The following is a 17,740-nucleotide window of genomic DNA, read 5'->3' as shown; positions in this document are numbered from 1 at the left end:
GAGGTACAGGTGAATTGGGTAGGCTAAATTGTCCGTAGTGTATGAGTGTGTGTGTGTGAATGTGTGTGTGGATGTTTCCTAGAGATGGGTTGTGGCTGGAAGGGCATCCGCTGTGTAAAAACTTGCTGGATGAGTTAGCGGTTCATTCCGCTGTGGCGACCCCAAATTAATAAAGGGACTAAGCTGACAAGAAAATGAATGAATGAATGAATGTACACTTTAGGTACTACAGTATATTATTAATTTGTCAATATAGACTCTCTGCAGATATGTATTGCTCATTTTTAACCTTTTTTTAAGCACTCATTGAAAAACTCATTGGAAAAGAAAATCTGCAGTTTTCACTGTGGGATGTTACAAGACCATTACAGTACATTACAGGGGATTATTATTAATTTGGCACTATGGGTAAATGACTAGAAATAACAAATGGCAGTAAACGGTTTGACTACTTGTGCTACAAAATGGTGTATTTATAACAATACATTAAAATTAAAATAATATGATAAGACAATGCCAGTTTGGAACATCGAGCAGCAGATTTGTACATCTAAACTGAACTGAAGTCAATGAGAGCGGAATCACGACGCATTTCAGCTACAATGGCCTTTATGTGAAAAATAATGTGGATAAAGTGGCTCATTCCACACGAGGCCTTATTTTGGTATACTGGCTTCAGTATAAGCTGTTTTTAGATTCATGACAAAGCTTTGAGTTCTTACAAGATGTTTTTTGAGTACAGTGACCACTAATCTGTCCAAACATTTTGACTGGGAATCTTTCGGTTAGATTATCATTTACTCAGCATGGTGCACCATGTGAACTCATAGACAGCGCTACTAAATGTTCAGTTGCAATGTGTGAATTACTGAGACATATTTCACTAAAGCTTTTGGGAACTATAGAACCATGAGAGTGTTCAACAGTGGTCATAAATCTCAGACAGTCCCAACTTTCAGAAATGAAGCTTTTACACAATAAGTGATCATTTAAAGCCATTTGACTTTTTTTTTTTTTTTTTGGTGAATATTAGCATTCAATATTGGTCCCACTTCATATTCATTCATTCATTCATTCATTCATTCATTCATTTTCTCTCGGTCCCTACATTCATTAGGGGTCGCTACAGCAGAATGAACCACCAACTTATCCAGCAAATTTTTACACAACAGATGCCTTTACCAGCTGCAACCAAGTACTGTGAAACATCCATACACACATACACTACGGCCAATTTAGTTTATTCAATTCACCTGTACCCTAGTCTTTGGACTGAGGGGAAAACCAGAGCACCCAAAGAAAACCTGCACGAACACGGGAAGAACATGCAAACTCCACACAGAAATGCCAACTGACCCAGCTTGGACTCGAACCAGCGACCTTCTTGTTAAGAGGCGCCACCGTGTCGCCCCCCACTTTATATTTAGTAGCCTTAAATACTATGTACTTACATTTAAATGAATCCTTTAGTACAATGCACTTATGCATGTTTTTACATTGTACAAATAATATAAAACGAATCTGCTTGTAATTACATCTGTAATTAATTTCTGTAATTACATTTATAATTAGACTGTTTACCCATCTCTTACCTTAACCCAACTTTAAACCTACCCATACCCCTAGACGTGTCTATAACCTTACCCGTATTCCACTTCAAGAGCTCCGAGAGTGTTGTGCATAACTATCCATGGGGACCAAAAACGTCATATTTGCTATGCTCACCACCATATTTGTGTCCGATATGGTCACACTCACAACCACAGCACATTTAAAAGAGACTAAATGAAATCAATATTTGATTATTACTACACATATGTGTTTATCATTCAAAATGTATTTGACGAAAAAGTGAGCTTGATCACAGAAAGTGATGTAGGTCTCAATAATTAGCATGACATCCACAATGTTTATTTGTGTCATCATAAGCATGCCCATGGTGCAGTTTTCTTATACACAGACCCACATGAGAGAGTGCGCTCTTAAAGAGCAACACATAAGTGTGTCAACAAATAAAGAAAACAGATGCCAGGGCATTTCTGACAGATCGTTCTCTCCAGTGATCTACAGTATGGGTGAGTGATGGTCTGCTAATCAAATTAGATTACAATCCAGCATTGAACTATACTCATTTGCATTTTGATATGACAGTGAAAATCCCACAAGCAGCATAGCTACTTCAAAAAAGGGCTATTTTATTTGTTAAACTGCGATTATAACAAAAACAGTGTGGTTTTATTCAGTAATAAAGAAAGTCAAGTGGTGCGCTGTCTACTCAAAGGATTAACATTAGTCGAGTAGCACAAGCATGATCATCGAACTTGTAAAGCACATAATCAATTGCACCAGGAAACATCTTCATCACAATTATGCAATGAAAAGTTGTCAATTTTTACTGGTGCTACTAAAGGAACATAACATAATTCAGCTATTTCTGCACAACAACAGACTGACAGCATAGTTGGGTCACAAAAATGGCCACACCACTGTGTGACATGACAGTACATGGAACCTATGTATATAAACCCAATAAGTACACTGTACTTATTTTCTGATGTAGGTACATGGTAGTTAAGGCCACTTCATTTAAAGTGGGACCAAGATTTTAGCTGAAACTTGGTGATTAAATATACGTCTACCATCAATTTGCTAATCAAAAACAAACAAGCAAACAAACTAAAATACAGGCAAAACAAAATGAATAATGCTGACTTGTGATGATACACTGAGGTCTTACAAAGCAAATTATTTGCAAAAAAAAACAAACATTATTTATGATAATTAACCTTAATCCAGAGCTTCTGTATATGATCTTGAGAGTTTTCTTTGCTTTTTGTGCAGCTCTCAATATACTGTCATGAGCCACAGGTATACTTTTTTTGTGAACAAATTAACAGCTGAATTTCCTTTTTGGGTGAAGTATCTTATTAAGCATATCAACTGTTATGAATATAGTGGACCCAGAAAATATTTGGCTACTTAATCCACACTTAAAAATTCATGAAAGCCATCAAAATAGATAAATATCAAAGTGGCATCTGCAAACAAATGATGCTAGAGCTTTTCTCCAAACTCATTTCACTTTTTGCAGGCCATTTTGCGGTGCCTTGTAAACAGCCGATCTCAAGGTGATTTGGAGTGAATGACTGAAACTGGTTCTCCTCAAGTTCACACAGGGGTCCTGTGAGTTCTTCCACTATTGTTTGACACTGAGTGGCTTTTATTTTTATTTGTAAAGCGAACACTTCTTTGGTGAATGCTTTGAAAAGTGTGCCCGTGGTGTTTTTCTGTAAAATAAATGCCACTTGATTTAATACTGCAGTTTTGTATTATTTCATTTGAAGTAGCTTAAGTGGTCAAATACTTTAAGCACTTGATATCTGTGGATTCATCCAGACAGCAGACAGACTATTTATTCATTTATTAAGTTATAGTTTATCTGTTGGCAGCAGGGTGACTGAGTGGTTAGCACAACTGCCTCACATCAAGGTCACTGGTTTAAGTCCTGGTTTGCTCAGGTGGCCTTTCTGTGTGGATTATGCATGTTCTCCATGTGTTCGCATAGGTTTCAGCGACAGTTCAAAGACATGCGGTATAGGTGAATTGAATAAACTAAATTGCCCATAGATGATGCAGTGGCGCAGTAGGTAGTGCTGTTGCCTCACAGCGAAAAGGTCGCTGGTTCGAGCCTCGGCGTTTGCATGTTCTCCCTGTGTTTGCATGGGTTTTCTCCGGGTGCTCCGGTTTCTTCCACAGTCCAAAGACATGTGGTACAGGTGAACTGGGTAGGCTAAATTGTCCGTAGTGTATGATTGTGTATGGATGTTTCCCAGAGATGGGTTGCAGCTGGAAAGGCATCCGCTGTATAAAACATATACTGGATTAGTTGGCAGTTCATTCCACTGTGGCGACCCCAGATTGATAAAGGGACTAAGCTGAAAAGAAAATAAAAGAATAAATGTAATTGCCCATAATTTTTAAATAGAAAAGGGTGTGGGTGTTTTCCTGCACTGAGGGTTGCACCCTCGGAAAGATGGGCATCTGCTGTGTAAATCAATTGCTAGTGAAATTGGTGGCTCATTCAGCTATTGTGGAAATATATATTTTGATTTTCTAAAATGTAATTCATTTTCATGTTGGAAACTAATAATGTCTCTTATTAATTTTAATTTTGTTTTCAAATTTCTTCTCAGTTTTGACAATTGTCAATTGCTTTTTTTAACTTTTTTTCAAGATGACTGATCAATTGAAAGCTCAAAAGAACCATTTTTATCTTTTTGGGTAAGTCACTTTATTCATTAGGGGTCACCACAGCAGAATAAACAGCCAACTTATCCAGCATATGTTTTACGCAGCGGATGCCCTTCCAGCTGCAACCCAGTACTGGGAAACACCCATAGACTCTCATTCACACACACACAAACACTACAAATGATTTAGTTTTATTCAGTTCACCTATACCTTGTCTTTTGACTGTGGGGGAAACCAGAGCACCCATAGGAAACCCACGCGAACACAGGGAGAACATGCAAACTCCACACAGAAATGCCAACTGGCCCAGCCAGGACTTGCTTCTTGCTATAAGGCAACAGTGCTAAACACTGAGCCACCATACCACCCAATTTGTGCTTTCATGTCTGATCTAATTTTCTTTTTTAAATATTCAGATTCTCTGGATTTATTGGCCATGGGTAAATGTAAAATGTTAATATTTATTTTATTTTATCCAGGTCTAATTTCATTTACATTTTTTCCTAATTTATTTCTTTAAATGAATGCAATAAAAAAGATTTTAATTTAAAAAAAAAATTTTCCTATGAAATGACAATTGGTCAGAATAACAAATATTTGCTTTTTTGAGTAAAAATATTGATTTCTTAACTCTTTGGTCGCAACAATTGTATAATGTTAAAAAATAAATATAAACATGAAAGAACATGGAAGAAATCTCATAAGTAATTTACAAAATAAAACAAATGACATTTAACTCAACATTCCTGAAAAAATAATAAAAGCCCTAGTTATTTTTAGTATAGAGTGGTCCCTTGCTAAAACCCTTTTTTCACCTTTTGCGGCCTCGCAGTTTCGCAGATTTTTTTGGTGCAATTTTTACATGCTTATTCTTATTTATTTTTTAACAGCGCATTGTGTTCTGCGCCGTTACTGGCTATAGACCATTGTCAATCAATCTCCTCCATGTATCCTTATAGTACAGGATGCTTTCAGCTTAACAAATTGACCCAAACTTAACCGATTGCTAACAATGTGAGTTCCAACAAGGATGCAAGAAAGGTTGTAACTTACAACAGAAAGACCATTGTAAAGAGAGTGACACACCAGAAAGCGCCATGCATTTTAGAATTGTAAACATAGATTTATATCAAGGTACGCACACCGGCGCAACAAGTTGGTGGCTGTCTGCGGTGCCCAGCTATGACTCAGGACAGTGTTCACATTTCTGCCATGCCATCGGAATAATTTAAGTTTAAATAACATGCGAACGTGCGTGTCCAATGTGTGTTACTTCCAACTGTCATGTGCGCAGCGCATCCGCTATGCGACCCCTTTAAGGATAGAGTCTGCTTTAGTTTTGTGGATCAGTGACTGCAGTAAAAGAACATTACGCTGGATGGCAACATTATCTGCACAAAAGCTGACAGTGATGAATGTTTTCTCCTGACAACAGGTTTTGATATTTGGTTTTATTCTATAATACTGGACTTATTTTTCTACAAGGTTTGAACATTGAGAGTGTTTAAACAAGAGAGAAAAGTGTGAAAATGTTAATACCTCTCTGAGAAAAGAGTGTGTAGCGAGGGGTTTTACAGCCTTAATACATCTATAGTAATAGGAAAAGATTAAAGCTGACTACTTCACAGATTTTTCTTGTTATTTTTATAATGTAACTTCCATAAAAAAAACTAGGGACTACTGTATTTATAATTTATGTTAACAGTATATATTTGGGTTAAAAAGATGATTAAAATACTATTTAAAAAATAAGTTTCAATGCTTTTATAATCATTAGACATTTCCTATGTACCGTCACTCGTACTTCATCCAAATATTGAAGCGTATGCCACCTGCTATGTTCTGAATTCCGAATGAGAGAACAAGTGAGTGACTTATGCATGAATATTTCAACACAATATATACAGTATAGCACATGAAAACACAGCGATGCCTCCTATATGCTTCACGAGTTCTGCATCACTGCCTGCTGTCATGACAGACATGAGGCCAAATTTACACTTTTCAATCCCTCGTTGACAGCTCCTCTCGACGGCTGGAGAAGAAAGTCTCCAAGTTGGCATTGTGCTTATTCAAAGTCATCACGATGGCAACGGTAGAGAAACTGCCTGAACAAACATCTTTCAGTGCTTATTTTTACTTTATATGACGATCCCTTTAACGTGAATTGCAAGTGGGAGCAATGAAAGCACATCACCCAATCCAATTGAAAACGTAATGCAAGATTAAAGATGGATCAGGTGCTGTGTGTGAACTTCTCACAGTGAATACATCTTTTACACAGTAAATCACCAAACAAACAAGTTTCTGTAAACTGTATTCCTTTCAAAACTTGACCTTAGTGTGTAAATAAAAGCTGGAGGAGTTTACCTAAGGCCACGGTGCTGAATGAGACGGGCTCTTTTTCCTTTCCGTCGTTGTAGAAGGCCAGATGCCACGTGCCGGGGTCCAGATACTGCACAAAGATGGCCTCGTTCTGGACGACAGTCTGAATACTGCGCCGCTCACGAGGAGACTCGATAACGCTCCATTTCTCCTTCCCATCCAGCCTTTCCATGAAGTCATACTGAAGAGATGTACAGAGAAAGAGAGAGGTGAGAAAACAATCAGCTGCAAAGCGTCATCTGCACTAAACACTGTGATGACAATCAAAGAAGCCAAATTAAATCAAAATGTGGAAGAGGTAACAACTCTGGAACGTGACAGGGAACGTGTAAGAATTCTGGAGACAAATATGCAGCGATAATTTGGAAATCATTTACAATTCATTAAAAAAAAGGACGCACACATAAAGGCCCATCTACACAGATGGTCTCTTCATGGTGATTAGCAAAAACCTGTTTTTTTTTTTTAAGAGGAATGTAATGGAGAACCAGATTTTATTGCTCTATAAAAGATAGCTCACACTCTGGCCACCAAATAATCACAACCTCAAAAGGTTGTTGGTTTTTGTCGGATTAACATGTTAACCTTGTTGGGGTTTAATTGCACAGCGAGAACTTAATAGCATCAACCAGTAGATTTAGATATCAACACTTGATATTTAGCAGTATCAGAACAGAGAGAGGATGGAAAATGGCCATGAAAACAAATAAGGACTACATTTCATGTAAGAGTTTAACGTAGCACCTGGCTTTTTTCATATTTTGAAAACCTCCCATAGGTGCGTTTCCCAAACAACAACGTAACTCGCGGCTGAACTGTCATGGTACGATGCATCGTTTGAGTAAAGAACAATGTAGTGACGCTTTCGTCATGAGCCACAGCTGTGTTCAAAATGACATCATTGTTTTCAAGGCGATCAATGTTTTTCAAATTCCGAAGGCAATGCAATTGTAAAAATGAAGATCGCTAAAACTGAATTGTAAAAATACTTAAAAATGCTTTTTTTTTTTTTTAATTATTCTAAGTTTAAATTTTAGAACGTTCTAAATTAATAGGGCATAGAGGGGGGAATACTTGGAAAAGAACACAGCCGGTAACTATGTTTTTAACTACAGCTCTAGGGGTGAAGTTGTAATGTACAAGTTTGTGACGCAGTTTGTAAATTTCTGTTGGAACGATGGATTTGTGAAATGCCGAATCAACAAACTATGTTTGTAACGACAGAACTTGCGACCTTAGTTGCCTAACGATTGTTTTCGGAAATGCACCCCAGCATGTTTAGAATGTTCACAGTAAGAAAAAAGATGATAATATAATTACCTATTGACAATTGGCTAAACCCAAAAACAACACAGAGCAAGTCTTTAATTTTATACAATGGTATTAATTCATGTATTTATGCCTCAATACAATAAAAAATACATTATGTTTATTATCAATAAAAACAACTGGTTCATAACAGTTAGTGAATTTAAGAATCCAAAATCAAACAAAAAGTTTGTAGCTCAAATAATGTGTCTGTGCTCTTTGGGTAAGGGATTCATCAGAATAAACAACAAAAATCAGTCCAAGGCACTTGAAAAATGTGAAACTAATATTTAAAAGTCTTTATTGACATGGTTATTATAGGGTAACCCTGATGAAGGAAGTTGTTTGCCAAAACTTGTAGGCGCAGTTGTAAGGAATAACCATGCCAAGGCTTTTTAATGTTTTTTTTCCCCACATTTTTCGAGTGCCTTGGACTGATTTCTGCAGTTAATTTAGTTAGTTAAAACAGTTAGTTAATTGGGTAACACTTTATTTTGATGGTCCATTTGAGTATAAGTAGACTTTGCAAGTACATGTCAACTTACACTAACCTTAACCCCAACCTAACAATCTACTTATAATCTACTGAGAATTAGTTGCAATGTAACTTTAATTCAACAAACGGACCATCAAAATAAAGTGTGACTGTTAATTCATATACTTATCCTAATAATGTTTAATAACAAACTGTTATTATTATTTCTTCATAATAATACTCTTTCTGGAGCAAATGGATGCCAATAAACTTTATAAACCGTGTCCTTTTTCATGTATGTTAAAGCTTCAAAATACATCTCAATATACATCTCTGTCGTCCCTTTTGGTAAGCGATTAAAATTTAGCTTCTTTTTCATCCACAACACAAAAGGAGCAAACTAGAAACTGTGGTTGCATACAGAGCTCACTTGCCCCTAGCTAACATTCTCAGACTCAGTCATTTGACAAGGTATCTACTTGATTTGTTAAAATATTTTTGACAACTAAAGTTTGATTATTTTGCATGTTTATTTCAAAGTACACCACACTATTCCTGTGTGTGTTTGTCTGTGTGTTTTAGGCACTGACATGAGTTAGTAGAGTAGAGCTCATTAATATTGATTACCTTTTCAAATATGGTCAAAACATGGTCCCACAAACCTACTATGTAGATATCAGACAAAAATCGTACATTTTGAGCCCTATCATACACTCGGCGCAGTAAGGTGTAAGTTGTGTTTGGTGGGATTTGTTGCTATTTTGTTGCTATTTTAGACCAGTGCAACCCTAATTAGCAAATTAATTAACCCTAAATAGCAATTCCATTTGTGCCACTTGGTGGACTCATGGGTGTGCCGGTCTAATGGAGGTGTGTTAAGGTGCATTGTTGGCACATTACTATTATAAAGAACTGAAATAGGCTGTGCTATTGACCATCTAAAAGTTTGTCTAAAGTCCAGTGCAGAGCGCGATAGTTATGCACCTTTGTGGGTTCAAACACTTACACATTGCTTAATATTCACAAGATGTACAGCAATACACAAATATCTTTACATATGAAAACAATTTAAGGATTAAAATGTTACAAAAAATATATATATATTTTCTACATAAATTCAAAAACTACTGCCTCAGACTTTTTTCAGTTCATTCTGTTATAATTATTACCAGTGTTATTATATTTTTATGCATATTTACATTTGTTTTAATAAAAACAAGTTTACCTGTCCACCTTTTGGGTTTTGGAGACAAATGCATCAATGTATAGGACATAAGAATAGGATGTGTGTTTGGATATAACTCCATTTTTTGAGCAAACTTTGTTATTATTGTTAATTTATTAATTTGCTGGAAATTAGAACTGAATTTAGAAATTGTTTTGAAACAAATCTTTGCACTTAAACTAAATTACATATGTAGACAAATGGATGTCTTCAGTGGAGTGCAAACAACACCATTTTCTTATCTACAAAAGTAAAGAGAAAGTAAAGAGGCTGAATGGAGGAGGCTCATTCTTTATCCTCATGCAGATTGTTAAAGTAGCAGTTTTTTCCACTTACAAAGTCCACCATGTAAACAGCAAACGTGGCTCTTAAAAGGAATGGGAGACAAGACTCTGATTGGTTTAATGCACGTTATGCTGAAAACACACCCATAACTCATTGAGAGAATAAGCACAACCCTATTAGACCATACGCCAGGGCGCATAACTTATTTTTCTGTCCTTAAAATAGCGTGTCCTTAAAAAAGTGTTTTCAGATCTACCCTTAATTTTGCGCCATGCCATTTAGACTTTTCCCTAGATCATTAAAATAGAGCCCTTTAAATCGATGCACTAAATGGCACTTTTAAAGCTTTTAATATGTAAAAATGTTGGTGGCTCTTAAATGGATGAAGAGAAATCCCTCAATTTATATTAGAAATGTATGTACACCCACAGAACAAATGTCCTATGGCTTTGGCAAAATGATCATTTATAAATGAAAGCAGAATTTCCAGTGTTGACTGAACAAACCCATTACCAAAATCTAATAAAAAACTGGACTCTCAACCAGAATTACAAATGGACATGGCCCCTTTAAGAAACTAAACAAGACATGAGGCGATTTGCTCACCTGAGCGTGTGAAGGAGGCAGGCCTTTGCGCATGTAGACCCCAAACAGCGCGTCCTTGCCCAGGGAGATGTTGAACTTGAGGAAGTGTGGCTGGCGCAGGTGAAGCAGAGACCTCCAGAAGACGCCTGGAGGAACATCCTGACTGACACGCTGACCCAGCTCCAGCTCCCCGCTGCTTATACTGCTGTTCTTCAACACCCACGGCCCTGAGACCGAAGCCAAGACAGGAAAGAAAAACACACAAAGAGAGCCTTTCAAAGACAAGGAGAACGGGGAACATCCTCAGCTCCGTGTGGAAATGTTTGCAGAGAAAAAAATCAACATATATTATTCCACAGAGATGCAGCTCTATGCTAATGAATGAGCGGTGTGGGCTGCCAAAGTCATCAACCCTAAATCAAACCCTGTCTTCTCTCTTGAGATCATAATACCTCAGCATGACAGCGCTAGCCACACTCGCAAACCTCCTTTCCCATTACACCTGCTAAGTCTGTCCTCTAGAGAGAAAACTGTTGACAGCGCAGATAGATCCCGGCAACTCCAATCAGAAAAAAAAGCCAGCAAATGGGCCTTGATGCTATCAGAAACAAACACACACACACACACACACACACACACACACACACACACACACACACACACACACACACACACACACACACACTGACACACTCTCTTTGTGTCTGAGAGGCCAGTGCAGCACGAGTGGGCTTGGTGTTAGCTGTCAGTCTAGCTGCCGTTTGCAATGTTTGATGTGCCCTGATAAGCAGAGACAATCTGTTTCCCTGCCTGCTAAAACCTCTGGCTGCATTTAAACGAGTTATGGTTCAGAGAGGAACTGAATCTGAGCGCGCGCGAGCAGGCTCTTTCCCTAAATGGATCAAGCTTTCTTTTTGCAAGCGAGCAGGCGCACGTACGCGCAGTGTCAGGCCTGAGTGACAGGTCGGTTAAAGCGGCCCGCTCTGGTAACCAGTGGGAGCTCGCACCAGCCTCCCTCATTAACACGGAGCATGGATGGACAGCTCGGCACTGAAGGAGAGCACCACACTGAGATGGAGAAAGTGAGATAGATAAAGAGAGAAAAATTGGGAAGCAGAAAAAAAAAGGGGGAGAGAAAGTTCCCTGGAGAGGGTGCACAAGTCCTCAGCTTTGGAGCTCAAGTTCATACTCCTCAAGCTCGCAACCAGCCAGAACTGCTCACATCATAGCCAATGAAAAAAAACCAACCTCTCCTTTACCCTCATGAACGCACACTCGCCAGAATTGGTATGGATGGACTTTCTATAGATTATGTCGGACTCTCCTCTTCATATGGCTTTGATAGCTAGTGTGAAATTTAAAAAGTAGGGACATTCAGGTAGAACATTCAAAAACTACTGAAGTAAAAGTACTTACAGAAAAAAAAAGAATTATGAAGTTAATATATCTAGTAGCACTTCATTTTACAGTAATTTTACATGTGTGCATTTTATGTACGTATCAAAGTCAGCAGCTGCCCACACAGATTTTACTTGGGTGGGCCACTCAGGTATATTAACAGCCATAACAAGTACATTTAATGACCTTTTTTCACTATTATTATCAACCTATTACACTTTTTTTGTAGCCACTCAATATAACTAAACATCCACGATTAAGTAGATTAAGTAGTGGAAAATCTCACGTTGACCCATTTTATTCGGCGTACACAAGATCTGTCAAGACCAGCCCCGTTACCAGCCTAGTGAATGGGGTGGTTCTTTTTTCTTAAAATATAAACCTTTTTGCAGCTATTAGCCCCCTTTTCTATTTTATTATGAGGTTTAAATACTTTTTAAGTACCATTTCTTGATGGATTAGCTTGTCAGCAATCACATTTTTTGATGTACCAAAAACATTTCCTAAAGATTTAGAAGAAAAAAAAAAATAGAATAATATTTATTTTACAATTACAAATTCATTACATCATATATCATTAGAAAAAAAAGATGCTGTTCAAGTTTAAATTAAAAACTGGCCTATTGTCATTTATTAGGCACAAACACAAACTGGCCAGCACATTCAACTTTCCTCAGTAATGCTGAAGCAACAACCAAAAGAGGATTCCACCTGGTCTTAAAGCCTTCTTTGATGGTTATTTTCCCAATTTCTTAATGCATAGCAGTCAAAATAGGACAAATCAGCTCGTGTATTGGACAAATTTTCAGACCTTTGTCAGTGAGGGGTGGGTGTGTTGAAGCACCCAAACCCCCTTACGGGCCTGAAGACGCTGGTAAGACAGTCTCACGTGCTCTGCAGACCCACAGACGCGCTTTTTTGGGACTTAAATTTGATGTCCGGCGTTTCTAAATCTCTTAATATGTTTGGGACTCGACTTTTGGTTTAGCTTTCTAACCAAATTCATTTTTGCATTACCTTTTTACTTACTCCTACTTTTGCTTGGCTTTGCAGCTGAACGCACACACATAGCTGCGAGAGCGAGAGAAAAATTAAATAATGACTCTTCAATCTAAATGACTCAGATAAACTTATACTAGAAGATGAAAAAATGACTGGTCTAAACTGGCTGCAAAATATATGTACACCATAATGGTTAATCTACCATTTACGCAACGGATGACCTTCTGGCCGCAACCTAGTACTGGAAAACGTTCGAGGTTACTAAAGTAACCCTTCGTTCCCCGAGGAGGGGAACGGAAGCACTATAAGTGGATTTGATTGTAAAATCCACGCATTGGGAGGTTCGGTTCAGAAGCTACTCGTCTGAAGAGTATTGAACGGGCCAATTAAGAATGAATTGGCAGCGCAAGCCTGCGCAGGTGAGCGGCATAAGCAATCAACTGAGTATATAAGCTCACCTGGCGCCAGCAGACGCTATCCTTTTTAAGCTGAAGAGACTTTCAACAGCTAAGGGACAGTCATTATGGCGACGGAGTATAGTGCTTCCGTTCCCCTCCTCGGGGAACGAAGGGTTACTTTAGTAACCTCGAACGTTCCCCTTCGGGGGGAACTTCAGCACTATAAGTGGATTTGATTGTAAAATCCACGCATTGGGAGCCCATTGAAAGCGCCATAATGACTGCACCTTACCAACACCCCCGATGAGGAGATAGTCAAGCAAGCGTGACGCACCCACATCATGGGGGGCGCGGTCCTCCAACGTGTCCCTGGCCCTAATTTATCCTACTTCAACAGAAGTTTTACGGATTTATATATATTTTTTGGAAAGTCGTGAGCATCTAGATAATTCTAGGAAAATACGACAGTACGTTGGGAAGCGTGCAATCCCGATAGGGAGGACGCTGCGGAGGCCATCCGTTACCCAAGGGGGGATAGATGGCAGAATTTACATATGGACTAGCCCTAAAAAGGGGGAGTACGCATAGCAAAAGAGTGGTTAGCGGGGAGGGAAGACACGGGTCCGCCCAGGGGGGGGGGGGGGGGGGGACTTAACCGTGGCTGAATAAGCTTATGGGATCGCCTAGTGGGGACCACGCATAGCAGGCACCTTTACCCAAAACGCGGGCTGACCAGCGGGCAGACCTACAACGTAGTGGGCCAGCAAGTGACTCCTCCGCTGAGTCAGTGCTGGGGGCCACGGAGGAATCTGCAGGGCTCACCTGACGGGGAACTTTACTGACAGATAAAAAGGCGCACGTATCTCCGTGTTAGGGAAAATGGCGCAGCAAGCGTGTTTCAACACCCTACCGAATTGTTTCCTCAATCACCAAGGGTTACCTAATACCCTTGAGGAAACCGGCTCCACTCGCAGATTGTAAAACCTTGCAAATGTGTTGGGTGTCACCCAGCCCGCAGCTCTACAGATGTCTGTTAGAGGGGCGCCGCGTGCGCGCGCTCGAGAGGATGCGAAGCTCCGAGTGGAGTGCGCACGCGCTCTCGGGGGACGCGGCTCATCTCGGCTCTGATAGTGAAAGAAAGGCATCCACAATCTACTGGGAACTTATTTCGGTACGGCACTTCCCTGCTGCCGACCGCTATAACAGACGAAGAGCTGCTCAGATGATCTAAACTCTGAGTGCGGTCCGGATAATACGCAAAACGCGAACTGGACAATAAAGAAGGGCTGGGTCTGCCTCCTCCGAGGGCAGCGCTTGCAGGCTCACTACCTCGTATTAAAACGGAGTGGTAGGAACCTTGGGCACATATCGTGGGCGGGGTCTCAGAACGTGGGAGAAGCCAGCCCAATTACAGGCATGAGTCACTGACCGAAAAATGCCTCCGGGTCCCCGACCCTCTAATCGATATCAACGCGACCAGCAGAGCTGTCTTCAGGGACAGAAATATACTGAGTCGAGGATCGAAGGGATCTGACGCGGCTTGTGTAGCGAGGGCGAGATCCTAAGAGGGCATGAGAGGGGGCGGGGTGGATTAATTCGCTTAACGCCCCTGAGGAACCGGATGATGAGGTTATGCGTTCCCACGGTGCTGCCAGCCACCGCGTTATGAGAGCGGAGATGGCAGCCACGTAACCTTGAGTGTGGAGGGCGACAGCCTGTTCTCCAACTTCTCTCGGCGTAAAGAAAGCACAACGCTGATCTGGCAAATTACGGGGGTCTTCTCAGCGAGAGACACACCATTCAGTGAATAGACTTCACGTCAGGGCATAGGCGCGCTCGGGGAGGGGGCTCTAGCCCGAGTGACGGTATTAGCCACCGCAATCGGAGGTTACCTAAGTCTTCCTCGCGTCTAAAAATCTCTTCAAAGATCGGCGAGGGTGCCAGGTGGTGCCCTGTCCCTGAGAGAGTAGGTGCTCTCTCGAAGGGACTGCCAGGGGAGGGCTATCGCGAGGGAGAGCTCTGACATCCAGGTCCGGTTGAGCCAGAGGGGCGCAACCAGCAAACTGTTCCTCGTCCTCCCTGACCTTGCACAGTAACTGCGCGAGCAGGCTCACTGGGGAAAACGCGTATTGCACGTGCCCCGAGGCCAGCTGTAAGCCAGTGCATCCGTGCCGAGAGCACTCGGTCAGGGAAAGAACAACTGGCAATGAGCGATCTCGGGGGAAGCAACAGATCGATCTGGGCTTCCCCGAATCGCGCCCATATCAGCTGAACAGACTCGGGGTGGAGTCTCCATTCTCCAGGACGCAAGGCTGCCGTGAGAGCGCATCGGCTGCACGGTTGAGCTTGCCTGAATAGGAATGGCGTGCAGCGATTTCAGCCGCGGATGACTCCAGAGGAGCAGACGGCGGGCGAGCTGAGACATGCGGCGAGAGCGCATACCCCCTATACGGCTGATATACGCCACCGCCGCCGTACTGTCCGTCCTGACCAGCACGTGTTGCCGCTCCAACACCGGAAAAAAACGGTGGAGAGCGAGGAACACTGCCAACAGCTCCAGGCGATATGCCAATGCAACTGGGTACCTTTCCACAGGTCCGCAGCCGCATGCCCGCAACGCACAGCCCCCCAGCCCGTGTTGGAAGCGTCTGCTGAAACGACAACAAGACTGGACGCCTGTTCTAGAGACACCCAGGCCTGTAGGAACGAGGGGTCGCTCCAAGGGCTGAGGGCGCGGCGACACAGCGCAGTAACAGAGACTCGGTGTGCGCGCGCGTGCCATGCGCGTCTGGGGACTCGATCGTGAAGCCAGTGCTGAAGTGGTCTCATATAGAATAATCCGAGCGGCATGAAGCGGCTGCGGATGCCATATGCCCCAGGAGCCTCTGAAATAGTTTCAGTGGGACCACTATTTTACTGTCGAGCTCTCTCAGACAGTACAGCATCAGCTGAGCGCGCTCTCCGGAGAGGCGCGCTGCCATGGTGACCGAGTCCAGCTCCAGCCCGAGAGAAGAGATCCTCTGCACGGGGGCGAGTTTGCTCTTTTCTCGGTTGACCTGAAACCCCCACAGGTGGAAGTGCCAGAGCACTTTGTCTCTGTGCATAATCAACTCTGTGCATAATCAAAGAGAGGGCAAAATTCAGCCAGTCGTAAAGAAATTGAGTATGCAGATGCCCGCGAGCCGAAGGGGTGCTGAGGCACCCTCCGCGGGCTTGGTGAGGACCCGCGGAGACAGAGAGAGCCCGAAGGGGAGGGCTTTGTATTGCCAAGCTCGACCTTCAAACGCAAACCGCAGAAACTGTCGGTGGCGAGGAAGAGTGGAGACATGGAAATACGCGTCCATCAGGTCTAATGCTGCAGACCAACCCAGAGGACGAACGCACTGGAGGATGCGCTTCTGCGTGAGCATTCTGAACGGCAGCTTGTGCAGGCAGCGGTTCAAAACGCGCAGATCTAGGATTGGCCGTGACCCACCGCTCTTTTTGGGCACGATGAAGCGTGGGCTGTAAAACCCGCTCTCCATCTCGGCTGGAGGGAGCGGCTCGATTGCATCCTTCGCCAGGAGGACAGCAATCTCCTCTCGCAAGACAGGGGCGGACAGAGGGCTGACCCTGGTGAATACACACCCGTGACTTGGGGGGCCGTTTCGCGAACTGAATCGCATAGCCGAGTCTGATTGTGCGTATGAGCCACCGCGAAGAGCTGGCCCGCGCTAACCAGGCAGGCAGAGCTCTCGCTAATGGACTCATCGCTACAATCGCTGACGTACCAGCAGTGGGGCAGCGCGGAGTGGGTGTGCTGATCCGGGAAGCTCGCGGGTCCCACGGAAAAGCTGGAGGTGAGATATTTGCTCTCACTCCAAACCCGAGCTCCGGAGGGGAGGCTCGAGGGGTGGGAGAAAGGAGACCGTCCTCCCAGCGCTCGTGAGCCACTGGCGAAACGCACCGAATCTGCAAGCTAGAAAGCATAGCGTCCCAGACTGGCAGATTTCGGGCTGTCACATCTGGGGAAGTGAAAAGTGCCCTTTCATAATGTTTTCATGGCAGTAAAAAGTGCCGTTGGAAATGTGGCCCCGCCCTCCAGCGGGGAAAGAGCAAGTTCCCTCTTCTCCAGATGGCCTGTCCCAGGGGCGCTTCGCGGTCCGTTGCCGGACTTAGCGGCGTTCTGGGCAGGGGGGCTGCCTGCTTCCGAGGTGCCCGACGCGCTCGCTTCGCCGGAGGCGTGTGCGGGGGCGGAGCAGCTCTCGTAGGCGGGCGCCTTCGGCGAGGAGCAGGTATGAATGGCACGGCGGGCGGAGCGGGCTACGGACCGCCGATAAGACATCACCCACCAACTGCTCTCTCACCGCCTTGAATTCCTGGGTGAATTCACAGACAGTGTCGCCGAACCTGGCTGGGGATATGGGGAAGTCAAGAAAGCGGACTTTG

General features: G+C 42.6%; 1 protein-coding gene across 10 annotated transcripts in view; it reads right to left on the bottom strand.

Annotated features, from left to right (window-relative positions):
* tenm2b (teneurin transmembrane protein 2b) overlaps positions 1-17,740 on the bottom strand; it is a 599,580-nt gene that overhangs the window by 63,491 nt on the left and 518,349 nt on the right. For all 10 annotated transcript variants that reach the window (XM_087301398.1, XM_087301400.1, XM_087301402.1 and 7 more), the window contains 2 exons: positions 10,536-10,741; positions 6,622-6,817 (listed from right to left, as the gene is read on the bottom strand). In XM_087301398.1, coding sequence (XP_087157524.1) covers positions 6,622-6,817; positions 10,536-10,741 — 402 coding nt within the window. The remainder of the gene's footprint in view (positions 1-6,621; positions 6,818-10,535; positions 10,742-17,740) is intronic.

Source organism: Danio rerio, chromosome 21 (assembly GCF_052040795.2).
Source record: "Danio rerio strain M-AB ecotype USA chromosome 21, GRCz13ab, whole genome shotgun sequence".
NCBI lineage: Eukaryota > Metazoa > Chordata > Actinopteri > Cypriniformes > Danionidae > Danio > Danio rerio.
This window is presented reverse-complemented; position numbering and strand designations above follow the sequence as displayed.